At 32.6% G+C, this 23652-nt stretch overlaps 4 protein-coding genes across 6 annotated transcripts in view; 3 read left to right on the top strand and 1 right to left on the bottom strand.

Moving 5' to 3' along the window:
* The window catches only part of LOC144849908 (uncharacterized), a 95774-nt gene that overhangs the window by 58587 nt on the left and 13535 nt on the right, over positions 1–23652 (bottom strand). The window lies entirely within an intron of this gene.
* On the top strand, positions 7149–11490 carry LOC144849919 (uncharacterized). Of its 3 annotated transcripts, none has more exons than XM_078707046.1 (6): positions 7163–7691; positions 8131–8385; positions 8877–9143; positions 10473–10594; positions 10814–10896; positions 11047–11183. In XM_078707046.1, the coding sequence occupies exons 2-5, from the start codon at positions 8190–8192 to the stop codon at positions 10874–10876; spliced, it is 648 nt and encodes a 215-aa protein (XP_078563172.1). In that variant the 5' UTR covers positions 7163–7691; positions 8131–8189; the 3' UTR covers positions 10877–10896; positions 11047–11183. The 3 variants fall into 3 exon arrangements, with proteins under 3 accessions (XP_078563173.1, XP_078563172.1, XP_078563171.1); XM_078707045.1 differs by having other exon boundaries at positions 7173–7691; positions 10814–10858; positions 11047–11490; XM_078707047.1 differs by lacking the exons at positions 10473–10594; positions 10814–10896; positions 11047–11183 and adding an exon at positions 10200–10450 and having other exon boundaries at positions 7149–7691.
* Positions 11685–18408, top strand: LOC144849912 (cell adhesion molecule CEACAM6-like). The gene is made up of 9 exons (XM_078707036.1): positions 11685–11924; positions 12288–12360; positions 12788–13132; positions 13422–13676; positions 15549–15824; positions 16792–16905; positions 17140–17261; positions 17468–17512; positions 17700–18408. Exons 2-9 carry the CDS (start codon positions 12315–12317, stop codon positions 17826–17828), a joined length of 1332 nt encoding a protein of 443 aa, XP_078563162.1. The 5' UTR covers positions 11685–11924; positions 12288–12314; the 3' UTR covers positions 17829–18408.
* Positions 18705–23479, top strand: LOC144849914 (cell adhesion molecule CEACAM6-like). Its single transcript, XM_078707038.1, has 8 exons — positions 18705–18848; positions 19052–19127; positions 19394–19738; positions 20092–20346; positions 20842–21108; positions 22447–22568; positions 22788–22832; positions 23021–23479. Exons 2-8 carry the CDS (start codon positions 19082–19084, stop codon positions 23144–23146), a joined length of 1206 nt encoding a protein of 401 aa, XP_078563164.1. The 5' UTR covers positions 18705–18848; positions 19052–19081; the 3' UTR covers positions 23147–23479.

Raw genomic sequence — 23652 nt, 5'->3', positions numbered from 1 at the left:
TACTTTGAATACCTAGCCATTTTGCAATTTTAACAAAGATATTCACTTGCCGTAGAAAATAAACAAAAACAATAAAGATTTCACTTAACAAAAATACAAAATAAACAGTATATTTAACCAAAAACCAATTGTTTGTTTAAATTGTCCCCCTTTTCAGGTACAAATGCATTTTTTAAATTCTAATTTTTGGTCAAAGTGAACAACTCTATAGTGACGGCATATTCAACAAAACATTTTTTTTTTAAATTGTTCAGTTCAATTATAATTTATATCTTTAACACATTGTTCAAAAATCATACTGTACATAAACAAAAATTCAATTCAGAACATCATTTCACACTTACACGTAAAATATGCAATCAATTCAATTTATGTAAATAATATTGCAACACTGTATTAATATTTATTCAATTATATTAAAGTTAAGAACTATAAATACCAACCTTTTGTATATAAAAATATTGATCATCCATTAAATTTTTCTCGTTTGATTCACATAGAAAAGATTATACAGTCATGTACTTCATTATTTTGTACTCTAGCTAGCTAGGCATAGGCCTAAGGGCCTTAGCTAGGCCTACAATCTGAAATAAAGAAAGCGAGTGAGTTTAACAAATAACCGTCCTAGGCTAGCATGTGTTTGTATACTACTGTATTAATACTAATAATAGCATTAGCAGCTACTGTAGACAGCCTAGCAAAAAGCTAGCTAGGCCAACTAATTATATATTAAATTATTATAATGTTATATTTATATATACTTTTGCTTTGGATAAATTAAGAAAGAATTGAACTAAGGCCTAATACGGGTTCCCTAATACATACCATTTTATAACCATAATAAGTACAGTACTGTAGTTATCCTTGGCAAGGCAAATGTTTGCCCTTGACAGGCATGATACTAAATGCTTCCACTACTGTAGGCCTAGTGAGTGAAATCAGTTTGGCAGCCTGCCTAGCCTACTTAAAAATAGGCTACTACCTATATAGCCTAGCTATGCATGTGTGGCCTACTAGACTAGAGGCTAGCTATTGATAAGGGTAAAATAGTCAAGCTCTAAGCTTATAAATTAGTAGATTACAAATAAAAAAGATTGTTTTCCTACCTGAAAACATACTTATTTGACAATTTCAATGATGAGCCTTTTTTTTCTACACACCACTACTAGGCCTAGGCCTAGCCTACGTCGAAGTAACTGAAACTGACACCAGTTTCAAAATTTGATCAAAACGAAACTAACCAATGACATTGACAAGCTCTTATCTTATGAAATTTGATCTTGCATGAAAGGATCATTCAATTTTCAACACAACTTCTAGCTAGAACATTTTTGTATTATACAGAGACAATAATATTTGCCAATCTAAAATTCCTAAATAACCAATAATCAAGCTATATCATACATTTATTGTTTTACAAGGATGATAAAAAAACGCCAACTGAAATATAATGTTAATTTAACGTTGAAACATCAATGGAACGCACTTAAACACATATTATTTAATATTAACGTTAAAAACATGTCATTTTAACCAAAGTATTAAATAGAATTGATAAATTAACGTAAATTACTAGTTAGAAAGACAATGTTATTTCAACGTTGGATCAACATTAATAAATTAACGTAAATTTCTAGTTAAAAATACAATGTTATTTCAACGTTGGATCAACATTGATAAATTAACGTAAATTACTAGTTAAAAATACAATGTTATTTCAACGTTGGATCAACATTGATAAATTAACGCAAATTACTAGTTAAAAATACAATGTTATTTAAACGTTGGATCAACATTGATAAATTAACGTAAATTTCTTGTTAAAAATACAATGTTATTTCAACGTTGGATCAACATTGATAAATTAACGTAAATTTCTATATAGAAAGACAATGTTATTTCAACGTTGTATCAACATTGATAAAATAACGTAAATTTCTAGTTAAAAATACAATGTTATTTCAACGTTGGATGATCAACATTGATAAATTAACGTAAATTACTAGTTAGAAAGACAATGTTATTTCAACGTTGGATCAACATTGATAAATTAACGTAAATTACTAGTTAAAATACAATGTTATTTCAAGGTTGGATCAACATTGATAAATTAACGTAAATTACTAGTTAACAATACAATGTCATTTCAAAGTTGGATCAACATTGATAAATTAACGTAAATTTCTTGTTAAAAATACAATGTTATTTCAACGTTGGATCAACATTGATAAATTAACGTAAATTTCTAGATAAAAGACAATGTTATTTCAACGTTGGATCAACATTGATAAATTAACGTAAATTACTATAGTTAAAAATACAATGTTATTTCAACGTTGGATCAACATTGATAAATTAACGTAAATTACTAGTTAAAAATACAATGTTATTTCAACGTTGGATCAACATTGATAAATTAACGTAAATTACTAGTTAAAAATACAATGTCATTTCAACGTTGGATCAACATTGATAAATTAACGTAAATTACTAGTTAGAAAGACAATGTTATTTCAACGTTGGATCAACATTAATAAATTAACGTAAATTTCTAGTTAAAAATACAATGTTATTTCAACGTTGGATCAACATTGATAAACAAACGTAAATTACTAGTTAAAAATACAATGTTATTTCAATGTTGGATCAACATTGATAATTTAACGTAAATTACTAGTTAGAAATACAATGTTATTTTAACGTTGGATCAACATTGATAAATTAACGTGAATTTCTTGTTAAAAATACAATGTTATTTCAACGTTGGATCAACATTGATAAATTAACGTAAATTTCTAGTTGAAAATACAATGTTATTTCAACATTGGATCAACATTGATAAATTAATGTAAATTTCTAGTTAAAAATACAATGTGATTTTAATGTTGGATCAACATTGATAAATTAACGTAAATTACTAGTTAGAAAGACAATGTTATTTCAACGTTGGATCAACATTGATAAATTAACGTAAATTACTAGTTAAAAATACAATGTTATTTCAACGTTGGATCAACATTGCGCCAGTTTGGCTGTTATGTCACGTACGGCGCTCCATATGAGCCCCCTCGTTGTTGTTGTTTTACATACGAATGTTTACTGTTTGCTTTGTTAATAAAGTTACATTATTGTTATACCTCAAGTATCGGTTATTGAACCTCGCATTGATGCACCAATCTCGAAAACATCTTTGCCATCTCATGTTTGGCCTGAACCACGTATCATATCGTGCGTTGCCGGACGAATTCGCATTCCTAACCTGTCAGACGAACCCAAAGTGCTTTCACGCCATGAACAGTTTTGCCAAGCTAGCCCTGTGTTTACACCTAACCTACCTGACACTTCATCATCCCCGATTAAACCACCAAAGCTTAACACTACAACAGTTCACACTTGCTTCTCTGATAGCATTAAGCTGGATCCGGATAGCATTCTACCTCGCAACATACTCGAACAATTTACTAGCCTCCACAAGGAGTATGATGACATTTTCAACCCTTCCTTTAAAGGTTATAATGGTGCTGTAGGCCCGTTTGTTGCCACCGTAAATATGGGACCAGTCCAACCCCCACAACGCAAAGGTCGTCTTCCTCAGTATGCAAGAGACAAGCTCCTCGAACTACAACACAAATTTGACGAACTCGAAACACTTGGAGTTTTTGCCCGTCCAGAAGATGTTGGAGTTGCTGTAGAATATCTCAATCCGTCATTCCTCGTGAAGAAACCCAACGGCGGTTCCAGATTAGTGACATCCTTTGCCGATGTCGGCAGGTACAGCAAACCACAACCGTCACTCATGCCTGACGTCGACTCCACTCTTCTTAAAATCGGACAGTGGAAATACATTATAACAACGGATCTCACCAACGCTTTTTACCAAATTCCACTTTCAAAACCGTCCATGAAATATTGCGGAATCGTCACTCCATTTCACGGTGTCCGGGTATATACCCGTTGCGCAATGGGCATGCCGGGGTCAGAGACCGCATTGGAAGAACTTCTAAGCAGAGTAGTGGGTGATTTTTTAGAAGAAGGTTCAGCTACAAAACTCGCTGATGATCTTTACTGCGGCGGTAATACAGTTGAAGAGGTCTTGAACGTATGGAGAAGAATCCTTCATGCACTATCCAACTCAGGACTACATTTATCCGCTACCAAAACCGTTATCTGTCCTAAGACTACTAACATTCTTGGGTGGATATGGAGCCAAGGGACACTCCGAGCTAGCTCTCATCGCATTTCAACATTATCTAGCTGCCCGAGACCAGTCACCGTGACCGGATTACGATCGTTCATTGGCGCATTTAAGATGCTATCTCGCGTTCTCCCGCGATGTGCACCTATTTTGTCACCTCTTGAAGCTGCTGTCGCTGGACGACAATCCCAAGAGAAGATAGACTGGTCTGACGAATTGCTCGCTAGTTTCGCAAGTGCGCAATCTATCCTCAACTCACCACACACGATTGCCATCCCACGAGCAAGTGACCAATTGTGGATTGTTACTGATGGTGCCGTCAAGAAATATGGCATAGCTTCCACCTTGTATGTCTCCCGTGACACCAAACCATTACTCGCTGGTTTTTATAGCGCTAAACTACGCGGACGACAAATGACCTGGTTACCATGTGAAGTCGAAGCTCTTTCAATTGCCGCATCCACAAAACACTTTAGTCCATTTATCATACAATCCGCACATCAGGCACACATTTTGACAGACAGTAAGCCGTGTGTCCAAGCCTACGAAAAGTTGTGCAGAGGTGAATTCTCTGTGAGTCCTCGGGTTTCAACCTTCTTATCCACTGTTAGCCGCTATCACGCATCTGTTCACCACCTCGCAGGTTCCGCAAATATGCCGTCTGACTTCGGGAGCAGGAACGCACAACCTTGTGACGCTCCTTCTTGCCAAATCTGCTCTTTTGTCCAACAAACCGAAGACTCTGTTGTTTTCCAAGTGAACATTAAAGACGTTATATCTGGCTCCACTAAGCTACCTTTCACTAGTCGTCCTGCTTGGCTGGCCATCCAGTCTGAATGTTCGGTCCTACGACGCACTCACGCTCACCTTTCTCAGGGTACTCGCCCCCACAAAAAAGTCACAAACATTAAAGATGTCAAGCGCCTTCTACGGTTTTCTACCATAGCCAAGGATGGTCTTTTGGTCGTTCGTAGGGATGAGCCACTCGCACCCGTACGCGAATGTATTGTTGTTCCTCGTGATGTCCTCGAGGGCCTTCTCACAGCACTTCATCTGCGTTTTGACCACCCTTCGTGCCATCAGCTTAAAACGATCGTTCGCAGATATTTCTTCGCTCTCGACATGGATGCCTCTGTGGAGCGTATCTCAGCAGGATGTCACCACTGCGCTGCCCTTCGCTCTATTCCACATACCGTTATCCCGCAGTCCACCGGAGACCCACCCGATGCAGTTGGTACCACCTTCGCTGCTGATGTAATTAAGCGTGAACGACAACTTATTCTAGTGATGCGAGAGTGTGTAACATCATTTACAGTCGCGTGCATTATCGACAGCGAACGTCACGACAGTCTACGAGACGGTTTAATCCGCCTTTGTATTGAGCTCAGGCCTCTTGACGGCCCACACGCTGTAATTCGCACCGACCCTGCTCCTGGATTTGCTTCGTTGGTCAGCGATAAGTTGTTAGCGCACCACAGAATAATGATTGAGCTAGGAAGAACCAAAAACCCAAATAAGAACCCAATCGCCGAAAAGGCCGTACGTGAAGTGGAAGACGAACTTCTTACACAAGAACCCACTGGTGGATTAGTCACCCCAACTATGCTCAAAATTACTATGGCTTGCTTAAACTCTCGACTACGCTCATGTGGTCTCTCTTCTAGGGAGATGTGGACACAACGCGACCAATTTACTAACGACCAAATTCCTCTGTCTGACAGTCAATTAATTATCTCACAGCACAAACGTCGTTTAGCCAATCATGCACATAGTGAAAGATCAAAGGCTCCAACGGGCCGTTTTCCAGCAAGCTCCGATATTGATGTTGGTGATCTTGTGTACGTCTTAGCCGATCGCAACAAGTCAAAGGCCCGTCATCGTTATCTCGTAACGTCCGTTGATAACACTTGGTGCAATATCCGCAAATTTATCGGTTCTCAGTTACGTAGTACGGCGTACAAAGTCAAGCGTACTGAATGCTACAAGGTTCCCTCGTCACCATCTCCTCGATCGCAACATTATTACCAAGAGGACTCGAACAGCGATGACGATTATCAAATTCCTGAGCCACCGCGTACAAACATACCTATTGAGCTGTCAACCCCAGCCGATCACGCTTACCAGGTTGATCCATTGCCTACCGGTACCGACTCAGAGTTCTTAACTCCTGCTGCTTCTGATGATGTCCGCCCTCTCACTGACCTCCATAAAGTCGTTATTCCACCACCAGTGATAGAACCCAGACGATCTACTCGCAGTCATCGCTTACCCACTCATCTTAACGATTTTGTACTTGACAAGTGACTTCTGATAAGTATTGTGGGGCAGAATAATCCCCAAGCTGGAGGGCAGTCTACCCGATGAAAGCTCGTTTTTCAATTTTTTATATATGATTCACAGTTTGTCCCGATTTGCCGTTTTTGTTGTTGACTTTGTTTTTTTTTGAGAAAAGGAAAAAAGGTAGTCACGCCAGTTTGGCTGTTATGTCACGTACGGCGCTCCATATGAGCCCCCTCGTTGTTGTTGTTTTACATACGAATGTTTACTGTTTGCTTTGTTAATAAAGTTACATTATTGTTATACCTCAAGTATCGGTTATTCAGTTGTATTATCTGTGTGAGTATTGTCTATATTATTACCAAGTTGGCGTTGATAAATTAACTTAAATTACTAGTTAGAAAGACAATGTTATTTCAACGTTGGATCAACATTGATAATAAAACGTAAATTACTAGTTAAAAATACAATGTTATTTCAACGTTGGATCAACATTGATAAATTAACGTAAATTTCTAGTTAAAAATACAATGTTATTTCAACGTTGGATCAACATTGATAAATTAACGTAAATTTCTAGTTAAAAATACAATGTTATTTCAACGTTGGATCAACATTGATAAATTAACGTAAATTACTAGTTAGAAAGACAATGTTATTTCAACGTTAAATCAACATTTATAAATTAACGTAAAACATTTGTTAGAAAGACGATGTTATTTCAACGTTGAATCAACATTTATAAATTAACGTAAATTACTAGTTAAAAAGACAATGTTATTTCAACATTTGATTAACATTGATAAATGAACATAAACATTTTATTGAAAAGAAAATGTTATTTCAACGTTGATTCAATGTTTATTAATAAACGTTAAAAAAATAGTTAGGGAAAAAATGTTATTTCAACGTTGATTCAACGTTTGAAATACGCTGACAACATGATTTCAACAAATCAACTATATTTCAACGTTGATTCAACGTTGAAATTATGTTCTGTGCCCACTGGGCAATGGGGCAAATGATTTAATAGCAAACTATCAGGGTGGATTTGGAACAGTAGAACCTGGATACAGTGACAAATTTAGTGTTGAAAATGACATTACTCTTGTAATTACCAACACTCACAGAAGTGACAGTGGAACATATCAATGTAGTGTCAATTTAGTTGGAGATAGTCCATCATCTGATGATGATATATGCACTCTGACTGTAAATTGTGAGTAAATCTTTTATTTTTTATCCATGGGTACGCTTATTTTAAAACGCAGTAGTGTCAGATTTTCAGAAAAAAACGTAATTACGAATAACTTTAATCCCACCTTTTTAATTTGCATTTTCTTTAGTTGTTTCTCTTTTTTTTTCTGTTGATTGTTCAGCGCTTAGAGGTGTCCTGCATTTTGCGCTATAGTAAATTGAACATTATTATTATTATAACTTGGATAAGTACCATGGTTAAGGGGTAAAAGTTCATACTCCACTCGAATTCATCTGGATTATTTCCTGCCTGAAAATTGTATTCAGTGATTTTATTAAGTGAGACAATTGTGTTGATATAGGATTAAACAATATTGTTTTTAACTCAAATGATCCCATTTTTAAATTGTACTATTTTTATTGCCAAATACAGTAATATAGATTATTCTTAAATTTTATAGATTTGGATAAACCTATAATTAGGTTTTCGACACTTGTAACTGAAGGAGATGAAGTTGTCATGACCTGTGTTGTGGATTCTAGTCCAGAAGCTATGTGCAACTTTATAAAAGATGGTGACGTACTACCACATGATGGTTCATGTACGTTTACAATTCCATCAGCCAGTCCCAATGATGACGGAAGTTATGAGTGCGAGGCAGATAGTGGTTTTGGTAACAAACAGAAAAGTGACAATAGAAACCTAGAAGTAGAATGTAAGTAGTTTGTGATTATTTAATGTTTTGTAAATGATGACTACATTATAATTCCACAATGCACTAAAATGGGCCGCCATGTGTGCTAATTAACTACAATGTAGGCCTAGGTCTACACGTTTATAAGAATGGTGATATATTGTCACATGGTGATCCACCTACACTAACAATCCGTCATTCGCAGTGACTTAATATGTGGGACGTGGATAAATGTTTAATTACCAAATAACATAGAAGAATACATACTCAACAAATCATACATTTTAAATATTCATTGAAGACCAAATCTTATGTAGGCGACATTGGGTTAGGTTACGGATCCGAACCGATTCGATGAGAAAGCATCTATGCCTTAACAGTATTTTAATTTAATATATTTATTATTTTATTTACTTTTTGGTTGTTGCGAATGTAGCATGAGGTTTAAACAAACGATGAATGCTAATAGGTTTAAAACTGAACAATTAAACACGACTTTTGTTGGTTTTCAGATAAACCTGATGAGGATATTATAAATGACCAGACTGTTTCTCCTGGTGAGAGTTTTACAATAACATCTGATGTAACAGCTAATCCTTCTGACGTCACTTATCTGTGGACTACTGATCTTCCTGGAAATGAAGATTCAGTTAACACTGATTCCACATTTACACTGAAAGTATCGGAAACAGAGGTTGATGGTGCTTTTTATTTAGTAAATGTGACAGTTACAAACATCATTGGATCAACAACGGATTCAGTTAAAATCATAATATCTGGTAAGATTGTAAATGAAATGATATCCATGAGAAATATGTTAGATTTATCTACTGAATACAGCTGTGAATACCAGTGTTGTGATTCTGAGATTGTGTTATCTGCTAAATGTTAATTATTCACTAATAGGCTACCTTTTTAAGTTTTAACATACTATGGAACTGAGTAGATAGCATACATCCTTGGTATTGGGTCTTACCCTCATAAATTAATGTTTTTTTAATATCAAAGCAAAAGATAAAACCTGATGGACTAGAATTGTATTGACATGAGCAAGATTTATAGTAGTTTAATTATAGATTGTTCATAATCAGAAATACAATTAAGTAGTTGATGTCTCGATTTGTCAAGTAGTAATCATTTTAATTGCATAACATACTGTAGTATTACCAATAATTGAACTAATTTATACTGTAAAAACCACTTAAACATAAAAACAGTCGTTTAGGAGTATGGATATTTATACTATTATGCTATGGATGCATTAGTTCCTTCAACAAGAAGCTACTTCGAAATTTATACTACATATAGATATTATTTAGTTAATTTTGCTCTGCTGTTAACTGATGAAATCAAATTACTGTTGTTTATATCAATTTATGTATCAAGATACAACAAAACAACATATACTTTTTCCTATGGTCTACTGCAATGAAAAAAACAATATTAAATTTATATTGGTTAGAATATCAAAATCACAATTGAGCACCAGTAAGCATTATTAAATCAATCAATGATTAGGACTATACCAACTTAGTTCACTTAGATATTTCCTAAAATTATTTCAGTAATTAATTTTCCACTGCTGTTATGAGTTCTTTATTTAATTATAAATGTCATTTCATATTAATGTTTGTGTTAAGATACAAAGTAACAATTTATATTTTTCATGATCAACTGCAATGCAATGCAAAACAAATAATATTTTTTAATTAATCACCATATTAAGCACCAGTAAGATAACCATTATGAAATCATGCCACTGATGCGCTGAGCAGGCCACTAAAAACTTGTTTCATTTAGTTGATGAGAGTTTGCTTGTTTTCGGTGTCTTTCAGTTAAAAATAGCATTATGTCAATAGTTTCAGTCAAAATCACGTCTATACCAATTACAAGTAAGCGTCGTTTAATTAATCAATTTGTGTTTAGTTATATTCAGTACAAACGACATTGGCTCATATTCTACAATACCAGATTTTACTACTATTTAAATTAAATTCAATATCAATATACACCCGGTATGTGTACTTATTGAAATAAACAAATCATATAAAATACCTTGATAGATTAGGACAGTAGATATGCTAACATAAAACATTTTCCCTTTTCAGAGCCAGCAGCCGAATCATGTAATGATACTACGGGTCTGACCATCGGGATGTTCTTTGTTGGTATCATCATTGGTTCCTTAGGATTTTACATTGCAGAAATTACTCACAACAAGATAAAGAAGGTTGGTAAGATGGAGTGCTTATGAATATTTTTCTTTATAACCTTTATAATTTCCGAATTATTCATGTTGTCACTGGCAAAAATAATTCAATTGATAAACTACATTCTACTTTTGATCAAATAAAATGTTCAACATTATGTAATTGTATTGCACAAAATATAATTGAAAGATATACAGTAGTGTATACAGAGTAATAATAACTTCATATTAATCTATTAGAAGTCACTGTTAAAGAAACAAGACGCAGAGAAAAGGAAACAAGATGTAAGTATCGATACATAAAGAGGACAAACCAACGACTGGTATTCCGATTAAAAATATTATAATTGTGCATACTATATTTTAGTGACTTTTAGTACGATTACCACAAGTTATTGTATTGTGAGTTTATTGCTTATTTACTACATTGTATAATAGTTTCTTATGTTAGCAACCCCTTTGCTTTTTAACAGACATACATGGATTACGTAGGAGACACTGGCGAGCAAAACCAAACCTATCAAGATTTACAACATAAAGTAGAAGAGTCAGCTTATGTTAATGTTAAGGCTGGGAATAAGAAAAAGGGAAAAGTATGACCTATTCAGAATTGAACTAAAAGCATAAATCAATGGATATAAGCTTTTAAGGACTGTTTAATAAAGTAAATGTAAATGTATTCATAGCGCATTCCACAAACTATGCCGTCTTTTTTGTTTATAATGTTATCTTTATTTGCTTCATTTTATATTTACAAATTCAATAATGTTATAGTAATTTTAAATTGTATGATAACTTGAAATGTTATTGTAACTTTACATTTTTTAATAATTGTCTTTTTATGAAATGTATTTTTGTATTATCGAGGACCACAATGATCATCTTTTGGTGGACGGGCTACCCTCATTAAAAATGAATAAAAACATACTGATTCTTTACTTAACCTCTCAATTTGTAGTTATTTGTTTGTGTCTAGGCCTATATCATATTTATAAAGAACTGGAATTAGCATGAGATACTTGAGTTATTGTTGCTGTTGTGTTTGCCTACTGATATACATTAGCTGTTTGGATTACAATAAGGTACTTCCTTGATAGGGATGGACTTAATATTTTGTGTAAATGACGACTAAATGGGTGCGAACTTTGTGTACGGTGCAAGAGTATTTGTAATAAACGTTCACGGTAAACAATTCTGTGCAGTCGTAAAAAGTGGTTCATTGTCACTTCCGGCATCGATAGGTCTAAATTAAATTTGTAATTTTATGGCAATGAAACAATTATGAGTTGGGAGAGGAGTTAAGTTTTGTCAACGAAACATACTAGACGGCCGCCGGATCATCAAACATAAGGTATGTCATTATTATAGAATTTCGCCCGAGAGCTGGTATCCCCAACTCTCATTTTGATATTCCATTACTGATAAAACCTCTATACCCTAACTCTCTCGATCCCGTTGGAAATGTAGTTTATAAACTTTCCAGTACAATTCTGGCAATGTTGATACCCTATTTCCCCAATGTATACATTCTCCCTCCTCTCTCTGCTGATATAACATTAGCTGTTTCCTTTATAGGGATGGACTTATTTTGTGCAAATGACGACCAAATTAGTGCGAACTTTGTGTACGGTCCAAATGTATTTTGTTTTTAATTAAGTTTATTGTTTGTATTAAGTTATCTAAACATCGTTAAACATTTTTCCACTTACGATAGGTACACGAGTAATTGAATTGTTTCATAATGCTATCAAGGCAGGATATTTATTTGCATCTCTTTCTTTTATGCTGTAAGTAATCGAATATGGTTCTATTTGTGCTTTGCTTTTATAACATTACAAATTTAATACTGGAATACTTCTTCATTTTCTTCGTTGTTTTCTGCCTTTGATATTTTATTCGGACCCCAATGGAAACTAATTCTTTTTTAAGATTAATTGGGTTGTCCTGAATTCATCATCAATTGTTTCTCCTTTGTTTTCTCTCTTATGTTTTTTCGTTTGACTGTTTTTATGTATGATATTTATGATGTATGGATTCGAAATAAAAACAAACAATCATTCTGTACAGTAGTATAAAACATAATTATAACAAATGATGCAAATAGATAACAACATTGTTAGTCCACATACAACTGACAGTGACAGTGGCTTAAAGTAAAAACAACCCCATTATTGTTTGATCATGTTCTATTACCCTTTTTTTTAACAAATTCAGTCTTACGAAAATGTTCTGCAGTAACAGTGACTGTTGATGACGTAAATGTAGCTGAAGGATCTGAAGCAAGAATAACATGTAACATTGTACCAGCTAGCAGTGGAGCTGTTCCTGTTGTAACATGGTATAATGTTACCAATGGGGCAAATGATTTAATAGCAAATTATCAGGGTGGATTTGGAGCAGTAGAACCTGGATACAGTGACAAATTTAGTGTTGAAAATGACATTACTCTTGTAATTACCAACACTCACAGAAGTGACAGTGGCACATATCAATGTAGTGTCAATTTAGTTGGAGATAGTCCATCAGTTGATGATGATATATGTACACTGACTGTAAATTGTAAGTACAGTAACCCCTTAATTATGTGTGGTAAATAACTTGAGTCTCGTAATTCTCATAAATTGAAATGCTGTTTGTCAATAGGATAGGACAGTTAAAGGTTTAAAGAGGAATCCTATAGTTTAAAATTTCTCTTATCGTTCCAGTCCTTAACAGTGTATTAAGTGAAGACAAAATAAGATATGTTGATAGAAGATTAAACAATATTGTTTTTACTCATTAACTTACTGTATTCTTTAAATTATACCAAATATTGCCTAATAATATAAATTATTCTTAAATTTTATAGATTTAGATAAACCCGAAATTAACTTTTTGACACTTGTAACTGAAGGAGATGAAGTTGTCTTGACATGTGTTGTGGATTCTAGTCCAGAAGCTATGTGCAACTTTATAAAAGATGATGACGTACTACCACATGATGGTTCATGTACGTTCACAATTACATCAGCCAGTCGTGCTGATGATGGAAGTTATGAGTGCGAGGCAGATAATGGTGTTGGTAACAAACAGAAAAGTGACAATAGAAACCTAGAAGTAGAATGTAAGTACATTTTGGTTTATTTCAAGTAGATCACAGATATCTGATGTTTCAAGAGTATTTTTGTGCAAATATTTAAAATAAATGTTATATTAAAATAAATATTATTTTACTTTAAAAACATTATACCAGGTCATTCCGTGTCTTAAATGTACGTTTTATGGTAAATGATGATAAAAAGAGAGAAACAATGCATTACCTAAAGTAGTTCACTGTGAAAGTCCTCTCGTGGACGGTCTTTAGGAGCTTGGCTAGGCTTAGTTTTGTAGGTCTAGCTGGTAAACAGCATTAACATTGTACGTTAGCTATATATGCCTAGCCTGACGTCTACAGTAGTTGCTGCATTAATTGTCTTTCTGTTTTTGCCAGAATCCATTATTACAAATTAAGAAAAACCTGATATTTTCGACAAAAAGTTACGATTTTTTCATTTGTTTTGGCAAAAAAAAAAAAATATCAATCAGCGCGCAGTGCATGTTGGGATTTATAGCGGACCAACCTATTTTTTACCATTTAAAGAGAAAAAAGTTATCGCAATAGGACCATGTAGTATTTATTTTTACATTAAATGTAGTTTGTAACCTTAAATTAGATCTAAAAATGTAGGGAATGGGACTTTAACATGGACTATTCCATGGGAACTCGCTTTTTATGGGTAGTTAAATTAGTGTATGTGTTGTTACCTTGAAGATAAATAAAATGTTGAAAAGTGTATGAACTATAGTCAAGAAAAAAAATAAAAATAATCATTTGTATGGGACATGACCAAAAAAAAAAGAAAATTGAAATTCTCCTCATACTAGTAGGCTATTGTTAAAAAGTTATTAACCAACAAAATGGCATGTAACGTCAAGAATACTTTTAAATAATTTTATAAATGTCCATTATTAAATTTTAAATGGTATACATTTTGGTAACTCACATGTCCAGGATATATTAATGTCTATAAAAACAATTTGTTCACAAGATTAATTACTGTAAACTTTCTTAAATATCAACTAAAAATGCAGTATTGTACTTTAGAAAACTAAGGTCTTTTACTTGTAGCCCAAAAAACAAATTTATGAAAACTGTATGCTTTGGTAACTCGCGTTACATAAATTAGTGCTGTTGAAATCACGTTGCTATTTTCTTCATATTTTCAGAAAAAGAAATTACAATAATTATTTTTGTTCATAGAAGTATAACTTATATGTAATGCAGGAAAGGTATAGAATTTATAATTACTGAGAATGATATCTTCAGGTCATGTCCATTTCTCATAGAAATGCCCATTAGAATAACTGTGTCTAAAGTTGTAGGTATTTGAGCTGTACTGAAAAATATTTACAAGATAAGGATACGACATGTCATGAAGAATCTTACTTGCATGTAATATATAAATGACGTTCGTTTCATATTTACATACCGACCACCCCATTAAGCCAGTTAATATGGTATGATAAGCTACCTCATTCTTATCTGATATTTGTGGTCGGCAAATCTATTTTCGTACATTTTTTACAAGTCTGTATTTTGCAGACAAAAACCGAAACACAGTCTTTAGAATTAGCTTGCAAACATGTGAATTTCATAGTTTATATCGGTAAGAATTTAATGAGAGACTAAAAATATTGTCAAGTGTTCAATAGTGAGTCCAACATTTAATTCATGAAAATATTCATAATTGAATTGAATTATAAATAATTCATAAGCATGATCTGGAGGTTGTTTTACAAATTTGAAAATGTCCAGTTGCAATCTTATACAGTACAATATGTATTTTCTATTTTCATTTAAAAATACATTTTTTTTATATGAAGAAGTTGTTTATGTGCAGAAGTGGTAGATATTATACACCCAATGATTGATTAATTGTATTTCACTGTTTTTCAGTTACACCTGTTGCTAATGATGATAATGATATAAATGATCAGATTGTTTACCCTGGTGAAACTGTTACAATGACATTCAGTGGAATAGCGAATCCCCCAGACCTCACTTATCTTTGGACTACTGATCTTCCTGGAAACGAAGATGCTGTCAACAATGGATCAACATTTACAGTAAAAGTGTCGGAATCAGAAATTCATGGTGCTTTTTATTTTATTAATTTGACAGTTACAAACAGCATTGGATCAACAACTTATTCAGCCAAAATCACAGTATCTGGTAAGATTTTGTTAATTTTTTTTATTTCATTTATAAACAAACACATAAATACAGTAAAACTTTATACCGCAACTAGGAAATTTATTTTGTACAATGGTATGTGTGCTCTAATTTTTATCTTCTATCTATTGATTACTTTTTGTCAGTTTGGTATTGCAATAATTACTTTATTTATAACACACTGCTTGTATTCGTGAATGGTTAATTACTCATCGGTTGTCGTTCTTGCATTGAACAAAACATTGAACGAATGAGGTTTTTGTAAAAATGGTGATACTTTTTGTTTGCCATGCACATGTAGTGCACGCGGTCAATAACTGTTCTACTCTGTGTCCAGTATTGGAGTGCTGACTTTTTGAATGGCCTAGCTTCCCAGTCTAGACTTGGACGATGATTCAAGATGGAATAATTGAATACGATTTAGTTTAAAATAGCAGCTGTTCAAATAATGAATGTTCTGTATTCGTCAAATGAGTGAGAATATATTCATTCATTGAAAGTTGCCTGCTCAGTTCTGCTACTATTATGCTATGTATTAGTTCCTTCTACAAGAAGCTACTTAGAAATTTTTACTAGGCCACATATAGATATTATTTAGTTAATTTTGCTATTCTCAAATTTCAATCAATGATTAGGACTATACCAACTTAGTTAACTTAGATTTTTCCTAAAATTATTTCAGTAATTAATTTCCCACTGCTGTTATAAGTTATGAGTTTTTTATTTAATTATAAATTTCATTTCATATTAATATTCGTGTTAAGATACAGAGTAACAATTTATATTTTTCATGATCAACTGCAATGCAATGTAAACAAAATAATTGTTTTAAATTAGAATATAAAAATCACCATATTAAGCACCAGTAAGATAACCATTATGAAATCATGCCACTGATGCGCTGAGCAGACTTACTACAAACTTATTTAATTTAGATGCGTAATTGTGTGTTTTCGGTGTCTTTCAGTTAAAAATAGCATTATGTCAACAGTTTTAGTCAAAACCACGTCTATACCAATTACAGTTAAAAATAGCATTATGTCTACAGTTTCAGTCAAAACCACGTCTATACCAATTACAAGTAAGCGTCGTTTAATTAATCAATTTGTATTTAGTTATATTCAGTATTATGAGTTGCATACAAACGGCTTATATTATATTCTACAATACCAGATTTTACTACTGCTATTTAAATAAATTTTACTATCAATGTATACACCCGTTATGTGTAATTATTGAAATAAACCAATCATATAAAATACCTTGATAGATTAGGACAGTAGATATGCTAACATAGAACATTTTCCCTTTTCAGAGCCAGCAGCCGAATCATGTAATGATACTACGGGTCTGACCATCGGGATGTTCTTTGTTGGTATCATCATTGGTTCCTTAGGATTTTACATTGCAGAAATTACTCACAACAAGATAAAGAAGGTTGGTAAGATGGAGTGCTTATGAATATTATACTTTATAACCCTTATAACATTTCAAGTTATCACTGGCAAAAATAATTTAATTGATGAACTACATTCTACTTTCGATAAAATTTCCAACATTATGTAATTGTATTGCACAAAATATAATTGAAAGACATACTGTAGTGTATACAGAGTAATAATAACTTCATATTAATCTATTAGAAGTCACTGTTAAAGAAACAAGACGCAGAGAAAAGGAAACAAGATGTAAGTATCGATACATAAAGAGGACAAACCAACGACTGGTATTCCGATTAAAAATATTATAATTGTGCATACTATATTTTAGTGACTTTTAGTACGATCACCACAAGTTATTGTATTATGAGTTTATTGCTTATTTACTACATTGTATAATAGTTTCTTATGTTAGCAATCCTTTGCTTTTTAACAGACTTACATGGATTATGTAGTAGACACTGGCGAGCAAAACCAAACCTATCAAGATTTACAACATAGAGTAGAAGAGTCAGCTTATGTTAATGTTAACGCTGGGAATAAGAACAAGAAAGGGAAAGTGTGAACAATTAGGAAATGAACTGAAAGCATAAATCAATAAATATAAGCTTTTAAGGACTGTGTTTAATAAAGTAAATGTAAATGTATTTATAGTACATTCCACACACTATGTCGTCTCAATGTACTGTGGATGTTACACTTCAATACATGCTTCTCCCTCACGCTATGTCGGTGCTGCCAACTTCCACTGACTTAACCGCTCGGTCACTCAGTTAAGAATAAATTTAAGTATTTTAATCTAATAAAATGAATATAAAAATTTAAACTTTGTTTATTTAAAAAAACAAGGCCAACAGCCATTAAGTCGCGTGCTACAATGCATAGTGATACCGGACCGACAGATAGACCGACCGACCGACATAGTGAACTATAGAGTCGCGTCCACGCGACTAAAAAAATTATTATCATCTTTATTTGCTACATTTTATATTTACAAATTCAATAATGTTATAGTAATTTTAAATTGTATGGTAACTTGAAATGTCATTGCAACTTTACATTTTTTTTAAATAATTGTCTTTTTATGAATGTATTTTTGTAATGATGAATTGTATTATCGAGGGCCCCAATGATTAACTTTCGGTGGACGGGCTACCCTCATGAAAAATGAATAAAAACATACTGATTCTTTACTTAACCTCTCAATTTGTAGTTATTTGTTTGTGTCTATATTTATAAAGCATTGGAATTAGCATTAGATACTTGCGTTATTGTTGCTGTTGTGGTTAGCCTACTGATATACATAAGCTGTTTGCATTACAATAAGGTACTTCCTTGATAGGGATGGACTTAATATTTTGTGCAAATGACGACCAAATTGGTGCGAACTTTGTGTACGGTCCAAAAGTATTTTGTAATAAACTTACGTTGAACGAAAACAATTGTTTGTAGTACTAAAGAACGGTTTATTGTCGCTTCCGGCATCGGTTTGTTTGTAAATTTACGGCAATTAAACAGCCTTTTCAACGACATATGATATACTTCAACGACATATGATATACTAGACGGATCACCAAAAAAAAAGGTATGTTTAGATAGACATTACTAGTATCGCACCAGGAACTTTCCCCACTAAATTCTTAATTGTGTCTAGTCTTTTGCAGTGGCACCTTTACAATTCTGTACGACCTATGTTGAAATGTGGTTAAAACACTTATGTATTTATTTGGATAATGATTTGTATTAAGTTATCTAAACATCGTTAACGGTACATTTTCCCCATTTAAGATAGGCACACGAGTAATTGAATTGTTGATAATGCCATCAAGGCAGGATATTTATTTGCATCTCTTTCTTTTATGCTGTAAGTATAATTGAATATGGTCCTATTTGTATTTTGTTTTATTTTATAACATTACATGCAAATTGAATACTGGAATACTAAATGTATTATGTACCTAAGTATCTATATAAAACATAATTCTTACATATGATGCCAATATATATATATATATATATAACAACATTTTCCTCGACAACTGTGGACAGTTGCCCATATCGGGTTGTTAAAATATAAATAATCAAATTATTGGTTGATCAACCATTACTTTTTTGTTTAACAAAATTCAGTCTTACGAAAATGTTCTGCTGTAACAGTGACTGTTGATGACGTAAATGTAGCTGAAGGATCTGAAGCAAGAATAACATGTAACATTGTACCAGCTAGCAGTGGAGCTGTTCCTACTGTAACATGGTATAATATTACCAATGGGGCAAATGATTTAATAGCATCTTATCAGGGTGGATTTGGATTAGTAGAACCTGGATACACTGACAGATTTAGTGCTGAAAATGACATTACTCTTGTAATTACCAACACTCTCAGAGGTGACAGTGGAACATATCAATGTGATGTCAATTTAGTTGGAGATACTCCATCAGTTGATGATGATATATGCACCCTGACTGTAAATTGTGAGTAATTCTTTTTAATTTTTACTTCCTGTGTATTACTAACAAAGCAAACTAGCAAAATGTCGTCATTAAAAATATAATAATGTCAGATTTTTAGAGACACAACTAAGATTTAACTCAATTACAAACAACTGGGGTGGATCAGTGGATAGTTACGAAAGGAAATAACATTTCATAACGATCTGGATTCTTTCCTACCCTTAAATTTGTATTACATGATGAAGTGAGACAAAATAAAATGTGTTGATAAGACAACATTGATTGTACTCAACTTACTAAATATAAATAAAATAAAATATTGTAGATGAGCCTATTTATTGTCAAATAATATAGATTATTCTTAAATGTTATAGATTTAGATAAACCTGTAATTAACTTTGCGACACCTGTAACTGAAGGAGATGAAGTTGTCATGACATGTGTTGTGGATTCTAGTCCAGAAGCTACGTGCAACTTTATAAAAGATGATGACATGCTATCACATGATGGTTCATGTACGTTTACAATTCCATCAGCCAGTCGTGCTGATGACGGAAGTTATGAGTGCGAGGCGGATAATGGTGTTGGTAACAAACAGAAAAGTGACAACAGAAACCGAGAAGTACAATGTAAGTAGTTTGTGATTATTTAATGTTTTGTAAATGATGACTACATTTATAATTCCACAATGCACTAAAATGGGCCGCCATGTGTGCTAATTAACTACAATGTAGGCCTAGGTCTACACGTTTATAAGAATGGTGATATATTGTCACATGGTGATCCAACTACATTAACAATCCGTCATTCGCAGTGACTTAATATATGTGGGACGTGGATAAATGTTTAATTACCAAATAAAATAGAAGAATACATACTCAACAAATCATACATTTTAAATATTCATTGAAGACCAAATCTTATGTAGGCGACATTGGGTTAGGTTACGGATCCGAACCGATTCGATGAGAGCATCTATGCCTTAACAGTATTTTAATTTAATATATTTAATATTTTATTTACTTTTTGGTTGTTGCGAATGTAGCTTGAGGTTTAAACAAACGATGAATGCTAATAGGTTTAAAACTAAACAATTAAACACACCGACTTTTGTTGGTTTTCAGATAAACCTGATGAGGATATTGTAAATGATCAGACTGTTTCTCCTGGTGAGAGTTTTACAATAACATCTGATGTTACAGCTAATCCTTCTGACGTCACTTATCTGTGGACTACTGATCTTCCTGGAAATGAAGATTCGGTTAACACGGATTCCACATTTACACTGAAAGTATCGGAAACAGAGGTTGATGGTGCTTTTTATTTAGTAAATGTGACAGTTACAAACATTATTGGATCAACAACGGATTCAGTTAAAATCATAATATCTGGTAAGATTGTAAATGAAATGATATCCATGAGAAATATGTTAGATTTATCTACTGAATACAGCTGTGAATACCAGTGTTGTGATTCTGAGATTGTGTTATCTGCTAAATGTTAATTATTCACTAATAGGCTACCTTTTTAAGTTTTAACATACTATGGAACTGAGTAGATAGCTTACATCCTTGGTATTGGGTCTTACCCTCATAAATTAACGTTTTTTTAATATCAAAGCAAAAGATAAAACCTGATGGACTAGAATTGTATTGACATGAGCAAGATTTATAGTAGTTTAATTATAGATTGTTCATAATCAGAAATACAATTAAGTAGTTGATGTCTCGATTTGTCAAGTAGTAATCATTTTAATTGCATAACATACTGTAGTATTACCAATAATTGAACTAATTTATACTGTAAAAACCACTTAAACATAAAAACAGTCGTTTAGGAGTATGGATATTTATACTATTATGCTATGGATGCATTAGTTCCTTCAACAAGAAGCTACTTCGAAATTTATACTACATATAGATATTATTTAGTTAATTTTGCTCTGCTGTTAACTGATGAAATCAAATTATTGTTGTTTATATCAATTTATGTATCAAGATACAACAAAACAACATATACTTTTTCCTATGGTCTACTGCAATGAAAAAAACAATATTAAATTTATATTGGTTAGAATATCAAAATCACAATTGAGCACCAGTAAGCATTATTAAATCAATCAATGATTAAGACTATACCAACTTAGTTCACTTAGATATTTCCTAAAATTATTTCAGTAATTAATTTTCCACTGCTGTTATGAGTTCTTTATTTAATTATAAATGTCATTTCATATTAATGTTTGTGTTAAGATACAAAGTAACAATTTATATTTTTCATGATCAACTGCAATGCAATGCAAAAAAATAATTGTTTTTAATTAGAATATAAAAATCACCATATTAAGCACCAGTAAGATAACCATTATGAAATCATGCCACTGATGCGCTGAGCAGGCCACTAAAAACTTGTTTCATTTAGTTGATGAGCGTTTGCTTGTTTTCGGTGTCTTTCAGTTAACAATAGCATTATGTCAATAGTTTCAGTCAAAATCACGTCTATACCAATTACAAGTAAGCGTCGTTTAATTAATCAATTTGTGTTTAGTTATATTCAGTACAAACGACATTGGCTCATATTCTACAATACCAGATTTTACTACTATTTAAATTAAATTCAATATCAATATACACCCGGTATGTGTACTTATTGAAATAAACAAATCATATAAAATACCTTGATAGATTAGGACAGTAGATATGCTAACATAAAACATTTTCCCTTTTCAGAGCCAGCAGCCGAATCATGTAATGATACTACGGGTCTGACCATCGGGATGTTCTTTGTTGGTATCATCATTGGTTCCTTAGGATTTTACATTGCAGAAATTACTCACAACAAGATAAAGAAGGTTGGTAAGATGGAGTGCTTATGAATATTTTTCTTTATAACCTTTATAATTTCCGAATTATTCATGTTGTCACTGGCAAAAATAATTCAATTGATAAACTACATTCTACTTTTGATCAAATAAAATGTTCAACATTATGTAATTGTATTGCACAAAATATAATTGAAAGATATACAGTAGTGTATACAGAGTAATAATAACTTCATATTAATCTATTAGAAGTCACTGTTAAAGAAACAAGACGCAGAGAAAAGGAAACAAGATGTAAGTATCGATACATAAAGAGGACAAACCAACGACTGGTATTCCGATTAAAAATATTATAATTGTGCATACTATATTTTAGTGACTTTTAGTACGATTACCACAAGTTATTGTATTGTGAGTTTATTGCTTATTTACTACATTGTATAATAGTTTCTTATGTTAGCAACCCCTTTGCTTTTTAACAGACATACATGGATTACGTAGGAGACACTGGCGAGCAAAACCAAACCTATCAAGATTTACAACATAAAGTAGAAGAGTCAGCTTATGTTAATGTTAAGGCTGGGAATAAGAAAAAGGGAAAAGTATGACCTATTCAGAATTGAACTAAAAGCATAAATCAATGGATATAAGCTTTTAAGGACTGTTTAATAAAGTAAATGTAAATGTATTCATAGCGCATTCCACAAACTATGCCGTCTTTTTTGTTTATAATGTTATCTTTATTTGCTTCATTTTATATTTACAAATTCAATAATGTTATAGTAATTTTAAATTGTATGATAACTTGAAATGTTATTGTAACTTTACATTTTTTAATAATTGTCTTTTTATGAAATGTATTTTTGTATTATCGAGGACCACAATGATCATCTTTTGGTGGACGGGCTACCCTCATTAAAAATGAATAAAAACATACTGATTCTTTACTTAACCTCTCAATTTGTAGTTATTTGTTCGTGTCTATATCATATTTATAATGCATTGGAATTAGCATGAGATACTTGAGTTATTGTTGCTGTTGTGTTTGCCTACTGATATACATTAGCTGTTTGGATTACAATAAAATACTTCCTTGATAGGGATGGACTTAATA

This window comes from Antedon bifida, chromosome 8, assembly GCF_963402885.1.
Source record: "Antedon bifida chromosome 8, ecAntBifi1.1, whole genome shotgun sequence".
Lineage (NCBI taxonomy): Eukaryota > Metazoa > Echinodermata > Crinoidea > Comatulida > Antedonidae > Antedon > Antedon bifida.
This window is presented reverse-complemented; position numbering and strand designations above follow the sequence as displayed.